This window comes from Nuphar pumila, chromosome 17, assembly GCF_984573655.1.
Source record: "Nuphar pumila chromosome 17, dmNupPumi1.hap1.1, whole genome shotgun sequence".
NCBI classification, from domain to species: domain Eukaryota; kingdom Viridiplantae; phylum Streptophyta; class Magnoliopsida; order Nymphaeales; family Nymphaeaceae; genus Nuphar; species Nuphar pumila.
Window position 1 is genome coordinate 50,264,820 of NC_143265.1, and position 9,099 is coordinate 50,273,918.

General features: G+C 38.6%; 1 protein-coding gene across 1 annotated transcript; it reads left to right on the plus strand.

The window, feature by feature from the left end:
- The first annotated feature begins 313 nt into the window (after nt 1-313).
- Nucleotides 314-1,168, plus strand: LOC149811937 (pentatricopeptide repeat-containing protein At2g02980, chloroplastic-like). Its single transcript, XM_089992949.1, has one exon. The coding sequence runs from the start codon at nt 314-316 to the stop codon at nt 1,166-1,168; it is 855 nt and encodes a 284-aa protein (XP_089849075.1).
- Nucleotides 1,169-9,099: the final 7,931 nt, after the last annotated feature.

Consider the following 9,099-nt stretch of genomic DNA (forward strand, 5'->3'; position numbering starts at 1 on the left):
TCGTTCCAAAGGAGTGTTTAGTCATTAGAGATGAACACTGGAACTGGATACTTAGATGTTAGCCCACGTTACACACTTGAAGATAAGGAACGAAGAGGAAGTAAAAGCCGGAATCCTTAAATTGAGTTCCTAGTGCTTTCAAACTAAAAAAAAAACAGAATTCACATTTTTCTTCGAAACCAATTCCTTTGAATTCTTGTAATTTGATTTTCCCCAACTCCTTTAAAAACCCTCCAAATACCTCCTCCCAAACACAGCCTTAAGTACAGGTATAGCAGCAGAGCCCTTCAGGTTTCAGCCAAACGGTTCCGATATGCGCGCGTACACCTCCAAAACCAGTGACGCAAAACTGAAGCTTATGTTGGGAATTATAATGAGAGCAAAGCGTTGTATGAATTGGGTGCTCAACTGCTTGGCCGATTTGGTTAGGTTACAATTGCCCATACCTTGTCAATCGTCACTCGTCACTCGTTCTGCTCTCCACAACCCCGCAGGGTCTCTAGCAACATTGTTCAAGACGCTGCCAAGGAGTGGAGAAGATGATGGCAGCAAACAGTTGGAGGAGAGGTTGATCCATCTCATCCAGCGCTGCACCGACATGAAGGGCGTGAACATGGTGCACGCTCAAGTGGTGAAGACGGGGGGGCTCCATCAGAATGTGTTGGTGGTGAGCAAGCTCATTCTCTTCTGTTGTGTGGAAGCAGCAGCAGCAGCGATGGACTATGCCCTCTCGGTGTTCAATCAGATGGACAACCCAGATGGGTTTATTTGGAATACCATGATAAGAGGATTGGGAAGAACCAACAACCCCATGGAAGCCTTTCTTATCCAGGAAGCTTCGGAATCGGCCGTGACGCCGCCTCCATTGCCCGATAACTTCACCTTTTCTTTCCTGCTTAAGATATGTGGGCAGCTGCCATCGCTTGCACTGGGCGGGCAGATCCATTCCGCCTGTGTGAAGCATGGTTTGGATGCTCATCCCTTCGTTAGGAACACTCTTGTTCACGTGTACACTGTGTGTAAGCGCATCGAAGATCCACGGCGAGTGTTTGTTGAGATGCCCCAACCAGAATTGATATCTTGGAATACCATCATTGACGGCTGCGTGCACCGCGGTTCGCCAGATGAAGCCATGGTATTGTTTCAGAGAATGCGGGAGATGGCGTGATGCCGGACGAAGCCACGTTGGTTGTCATTCTCTCGGCTTGTGCTAATATGGGTGCTCTGGATTATGGCAGATTGGCTCATTATTATGTATCTTTGTGCGGGCACGACGCCTCAGGAACTCCTTAGTTAATGCACGCCGCATCTTTGATAGCATGAATGCACGCCGCATCTTTGATAGCATGAATGCCATGATTGTAACAACCCCAGCTCATATCCCTTTAAAACATAGATTTTTTTTTTAAAATCCTTGTGAATTTTTTTTGAGAGACTCGAAGCTTTTACAGTTTTACTTTTCATTGGATAACCAAACAAACGATTAGGCATCTTAAATTTATCATCAAATTTTTATTAATTAAGAAATAATGATATCGAGACAATCGTATAAGAAAATCAGATTACATAGACAATTAAATGTAAAGAAAAAGTAAAAAAAAGCAGAGTCACGCTATCCATCTGTGAAGTTGTATAACAAACGTGTAACACTCGTAGCTTTCTAAAAAACGAGTCATTTCACTAATCCTATGCGACTGCGAAAATCACAAAAGTAAAAGTGTCAAAAATTTAAAAAATATTATGTACGAATCTCTCTGATGAAACAAATAAGCATAAATAATATAAATAAGAATTCATGCAATAATTTTAAAAAATATTATTGCAATAATAATATGGTTTAGATAAGCATTTAAAACATTCAGCATGCAAAATAATTTACTATCATGCATTCAATCATACAGGACAAGTAGAGAAGCAGGTAAATATGCATGATTTAATGCATAACAGAAAAATACATGATGTCTGTGCACATGAATGAATACTTTATTATCTTTGATTAAGTTCTCTTATTATATGTATATCTCTATTAGAATGCACATAATTTAAGTTCTTCTTTTTACTATCGTTGCTCGCGGATACACCAAACGTGTAAAATTCTTAAGATCAAGTAGGGTTTTCAAGGTAACTTAACACACAAGTTGTATTTTATAAATGAATTTCAAACTTAGCCCTCGACCGAATCACCTTCAGAACATTAAACCTCCACATCTAATGTTGGGATACTAAGGACCTCCACATCCAATAATGTCACTTTCTTGATATACCAAAATAATAGTTGTGTTTACACACCACCCTCAGGTAAACTGACGGATTCTCCCTAAAACCGTGATCAGGAGAAAGAACCTCAATATCAGGTTCAGGGGTAATCAATAATGCACACAGAGTTTTTGTATCCTCATGGTCCTCTAAATCTGAAACTCTAAGATTCTCATTCTAACGATAAGAGATCTCAGAACATATATTACACTATTCTTTTTTGTTTACTTTCTTATTAATAATCAATTCTTTAATTTACAAATTTAGTATGCAAATAAAAACACAAACTTGCATATTTTTCTGCGAGAACCATCACGGGACCACCGCTCGCGAAAAAACATAGAACAGTGCAATAACATTAATTCATTTTTTATGATGCATTTGAAATAAATAAAATAGGAGAAAAATTAAAGCTCAAGGCTCACCAGGCCTACGATGATTCATTCGATCATCGATGCACCATATACAAAAATCATAGCAATGTGCAATGATGTTAACATGCCTTCAAATACACATTCATATATATCAATTTAACCAATTAACAATGTGCATAAAATATAACATTCATATGCATGTTCACCATTTAAGTATATGTGCTTTTATGAAACCATTTCATAAGCACGCTATCATTAATGAATCATCTCAATTTGGACAAGTGATCACACATGCATTTATGTACATGCAAAACAACACAAATTTCATGTGTGTACCTGCACTTGAAACAAACTTCATATAGCCCAGTGCTTAAGCATGTCACATCAATTCAAAACATGTGAAATTTTTTATTCATAACATGTATTAAAATCCACATACAGGTACATAACAAAATCTGAAAATTTTAACATGTATAATAAATATCTAATTCCAGACTCAAATAACACTAAGGTGTTAAATGTACATAAAATTTCTTTGTAGACCTATTAAGCCTAACCGACACCGTCGACTAGGGTTAAGCCCCGACCCGACTGAACCCAAACAGGCCACCCGCCTATCTAAAACAAAATATCTTTTTATTTATAAAACTTTGTTTCTAGAAAATAAATAAATGCCATTCATTATAAATTTATTATTTTTTTTGAAAGGGCCTTAACATCCAACCAACCCAGTCGGCTGGGGTTCAGATCAGACCCAACCGACCGTGGTCGGCTAGGTCTGGTCTGATCAGACCCAGTTGGGCCGGATAGGGGGATGCCAAGCCTACGTCAGTCCAGCTTCTTGGTTGGACTGGGTCTGGCAGGACCCTGCCAGCTCAGGCTGGCCAACCAGCCCAGCCAAGGTCACTCGGCTGGGTCTGGCAGACCATGCACAGGCCCAGGTCGGGCCTGTGTAGGTGCTACCAGGGTCTGACAGTCAGCTGAGACTCCCTCGGCTGGCTGCCAACCGACTCAACCCTTTTTGAAAAAAAAGTTTTAATAAAAAAAAAAACCTTTCTCTTTTTCTTTCGAAATTGTCTTTTTAGTTTTTTTTTAAGCTGACCCAAATTGTCTCCCAACCGAGTCCACTCGGTTGGGACCCCCTGCAGGCTCGAATTAGGCCTGTCACGAACAGGCCTAACGAGGCTACATTTCACTAGCTCTGGTCTGCCGGCCAAACCATGAAGCCTCAAGAAAATATTTCTTTCATAAAAAAGAAATACAGATTTCAAAAAAGAACACATAAACTTATTTCAGAAAGAACACATAAAACAATTTCAGAAAGAACAGATAAACAAATTTTTTTCTTTCATAGCCCATGGTTGCATACACATCTTATACTCATAAGAGCATGAGCCTTCAACTGCATGCTATAAATACCATGGTTCAGAGTTTAAATACACTGTTACTTTCATGTACAAGTAATTAGAATGATCATGTTGTAGATGTCTTTCATGAAATCTCAACTCATCATAAAATACATATTCAGATTCCTTAATATGACACACGTGTATAAATATAATTTCTTGCACATGGCTACATGTATCCAACCACTTGTATATTGAGAAAATCGCACACTACAAGAAAAATGTTATTTAGCGACGAAAATTTGTGACAGAAATAATCCATCGTAAAGTTGTGACAGATTAGCGAGAGAAAACTATCTGTCCCTAAATTTGGAATTAGTTACAGAATTAGTGACCAAAAAATTCTGTCGCAAACACCGTCGCAAATTTGGGACGAAAAATTTTTGTCTCAAACTTCATCACAACTTCATGACAAATGAGCGACAACATTTTTCCGTCCCTACTCCGTCATAAATTTGCGATGATATTTGTGATAGAATTTTTATGTCGCTAATCTATCACAAAATTTCACGTAAAACCCTAATACGAGCTCCTTTCTTTTCCCTTTTTGTTTCATCCCATTGCTCATCGCCCATCGTCCGCTGCCCGTCGCCCACCACCCGCCGCCCGCCGCCCTCTCCTTCACCTCCTTCTTTTTCCCTCACTCCATCTCTCTCACCGTTGTGTGCCACCGCCGCCAACCCCCAAGCACTCTCCCTCTCATCGCCTTTCCCGACCTGCTGTCGTCGGTGAGCACCGCCGCCAGGTGACAATGCCACCACCACTGCTTTCTACTCCTTCATCCTCTTCTTTCCTTCATGTGCTCTCATTGGCGACCCTAATCGAGTAACCCGCAATGCCAGTCGCCTTCGCAAGTAACCTCTTTCCCCTTTGCGTGTCTTCTTCTTCTTGTCCTCCTTTTTCTTTCCTGCCGACTGGCAGTGGTTAAAGCCCAGCCTGTCTATCTTTTTGGACAGCCATGGCCGTTCGGCAGGGGCTGAAGCCCCTGCCAGTATTCCATTAGGTCGGCAGCCATGGCAGTTCGGTAGGGGCTAAAGCCCTTGCGAGTATTCTCTATCTCCCTATTGCGGCAGGGGAGGGCAAGACCCTCCCTGCGCTCCCCCTCTCTCGTGTTCACCATGCTTGTGCCCCCGACTTGCTTGCTCACTCGTTCGATGGTTGTGCTGGACAGTGGGGGGAGCTTTAGGCCTCTTGTGCATGCTTTGGGCATGAGTGGGTTGGCTTTGGTACCCAGCATTGTCATGGCTATGCGTGGTGCTTTTGCCACAAGGTGCTTGGCCACCTTCCCATCTCCAAACAAAGTCCTTGTTCTCCTTTGATTTATGGGATCAATTTTCTGTTTGATTTGAAGAAACAGAGTTTCCATTTGTATATTTATGCTTTGCAGGTGCATAGCTGAGCTAATTGCGCGATGCTTAGTGCTAAGCATCGCATGCGGCTAAAAATGCTATGTAAAAAGAAATAGGAAAAATGCAAAGGCAAAAGCATGCAAATTGGGTAAATACCTGTGGTAAGTGATGCAGACACATCACAAGTTATTTATTTTCTTGAATGCAATACTTTTCTGTTCACACACTCACTTAGTTGTGGATATCTAGGACTGTTTTGCTGGAGTTCGGAGATCATGCTGAGCATGATTTGAATGTATGAAAATAGAAGTGCTCTTATTTTGAAGTTCAAATTCTATGCTAGTCATGGTAGTAGTTAGAGGGATATTAGAGTGTGTTTGTTGTAGGTACATGTTTGACATTATTGTGGTATGAATGAGTGATTATATTGTTATGTTTGATGTGTCTGTATTCATGCTTGTATGAAGTTATTTTCAATTTGATTATTCCTTTCATGTGAAATTGTATCATGAAAACATGTTTCACATGAATGTATTGTATTGATGAATGTGATTTCATCATTCTAAATATCCTTGTGATAAGTGTAAATATGATGTGATGGTTTTGCACAAGAAAATATTAAGTTATCAATGCATGCATTATAGTTCTTGTGATTGAATGACATCATATATATATATATATATATATATATATATATATATATATATATATATATATATATATATGTGTGTGTGTGTGTGTGTGTGTGTGTGTGTGATATATATATCAAATCATTACATCTACCATCAATGCATGTTAAATTAGATATTTTTTTCATCATAGCATTATTATGATTCTCTTTTAACTGGTTAAGATAATATCCGTAATATCATAGGATAAAATGGCTGTAAACCGTGAATGAATGTATCGTATGATAGTTGATAATAAGGTGTCGCTCGAATATATGGATGGTGTTGACAGTTTTATTGAATTTGCAACGACAAGTGTCAGTATAGTGGATTCCATCGGTCAGATCAGGTGCCCCTGTACGATATGTAAAAATAATCGATTTGTAGAACCTCATAATGTTAAACATCACCTATATAGGAAGGGTTTTGTGAGTGGTTATTAGAATTGAACGCTTCATGGTGAAGAATTTTGGAATGTTTTTGACGTACGGGTGGATGTGGTGCACGATAATCTATATGTGGATTTGATATTTGATGTCGTAGGACCAAAACTGTGTTCTGCTATGGGTCCTAGTGTTGTACTAACTAGGGTAGAGGAAAAAACACCAAATGATGCAGATAGTAGATTTATGTCTTACTTAGAGATGCTGATGAGCCACTGTGGAATAGTTGCGAAAGTCACACTATCTTGTCTGCAGTTCTTCAACTATTGAATTTGAAATCAGAGTATAATTTAAGCCAATCATATTTTGACCATATGTGTTCTATTGTGAAGAGTATGTTGCCCAAAGATAATAAATTGCCATAAAAATTTTATCGTGCGAAGGTTATGGCCAATGCTTTAGGTATGGAGTATCAAAAGATAGATGTTTGTCCAAATCACTGCATGTTGTATTTCAAAGATTAAGAAAATAGCATATCATGTTCATCATGTGAACATCCTCGGTTCAAGCCAAAGACAATGGGTAATGATAGCACGAGGTCAAAAGAAGTGTCATACAAGTCACTCCGCTACTTTCCTCTCACCCCTAGATTGCAGATTGTATATCTCTTCGAGGACAACTAAACACATAAGATCACATGCAAATAAAGTTCGACATGATAAAGACAAGATCACGCATCCTGTTGACGCAAAAGCTTGGAAATACTTTGATCATACTTATCAGACATTCACAATAGAAGTGAGAAATGTTATGTTCGGTTTATGTACAAATGAATTCAATCCATTTGGGGGTAGATCAACCCCATACTCGTGTTGGCTAGTATTTGTCACCCCATACAACCTTCCTCCAAGCTTGTGTATGAAGCATCAAAATTTTTTCTTGTTTCTATTGATCCCTGGTCCGACCTCTCCGGGCCAAAATCTTGATATATATTTTAAGCCATTAATTGATGAGCTGAAAATACTGTGGGATGACAGTGTTTTCACATATGATGCCCACAACAAACAAAACTTCAATATGAAGGTTGTTGTTCGATGGAAAATTAGTGACTTCCCTGCATATGGTATGTTATCTGGTTGGAGCACACATGGGAGGTTGGCATGTCCGTACTGCATGGAGGATACAAAATCTTTTAGATTGGCGTATGGAAGAAAGTTGTGTTGGTTTGATTATCATCGCCAATTTCTACCCAGCGACCATCTGTTTCGATGATAAAGAAATGTGTTCCGAGCAGGCATAACTGAAATAGAAGGTCCACCTAAACGGTTGTCTAGCATAGAGATTTTAAGACGATTGCAATACTTTACATGTGGACCGACAGATGCCCGTAGTCCGACACCCTTTCTTGGATTTGGGAAGGAGCATAATTAGACAAAGAAATCTATATTTTGGAAACTATCATATTGGCTGACCTTATTGATACGACATAATTTAGATGTGATGCATGTGAAGAAAAATATGTTCGATAATATGTTCAATACGGTAATGAATGTCAAAGAAAAAATAAAGGATAATCTGAAGGTCTGTATGGATTTAAAACTAATATATAAAAGACCAGAATTGGAACTCCAAGACTACAATGGCAAAGTACTGAAATCAAAGGTAAGATACGTGCTTAGACCAAATCAAGTAAAGCAAGTATGTCAGTGGTTGAGACAGTTGAGATTTCCAGATGGATATATCTCTAACATTGCTCAGGCTATAAAGATAGACGAGGGACAATTATATGGATTGAAGAGCCATGATTGTCATGTCATTATGTAACAGTTGATTCCCCTAGCATTCTATAATATGTTAGACAAACCTATATGGGGGGTATTACAGAGTTGAGTAGATTTTTTAGAACATTGTGTGCATCAAAAGTTGTAGTAACTGAGGTAAAGAATCTCGAGGATTATGTCATCACTGCTATTTGTCAGCTAGAGAAGATATTTTCGCCAATATTTTTTGTTGTTCTTGAACATGTGATCATACATTTGTCATATGAACTTAGGGTTGGTGGTCCTGTGCAATATCGGTGGATGTACCTATTTGAAAGGTATATTTTTATTTATACTTTTCTCTCTAATGCTATTGAGAATTTATTGTATTAAGAGATGTATATTGTTGACAGATGCATGTTTGACCTCAAAAAAAATTGTTCTGAATAAAGCAAGAGTGGAGGGTTCAATTTGTGAGGCATACACTTTAAAAAAGATTTCAAATTTCTCATCTATGTACTTTGAACCTCATATTCCAACACGTTATACTTGCCTACCTCATAATGATGATGGAAAACAAGTTATGGTAGCTAACAAACTATTGATATTTAAACCACTTGGGAATGCCTTTGGCAGTTGTCGATCAAGACTCTTGGAAGATCGAGAGCAAGATGCATCACAAATTTATATCCTTTTTAATTGCTCAGAGATCGACCCCTACATCGAGTAAGTATATATAATATGTTACACTAAGTTCTCTATGTACATGGTTCGGTAATATAATTATTTATTAAGTGCAGACAATTTGATCTGGAGTTGCGAAGAGAACTTTCACATCTCACTGATTCAGAAGTACAAAAAGAACATGAAAATAAGTTTAGGGCATGATTGAAAGAGTTGGTA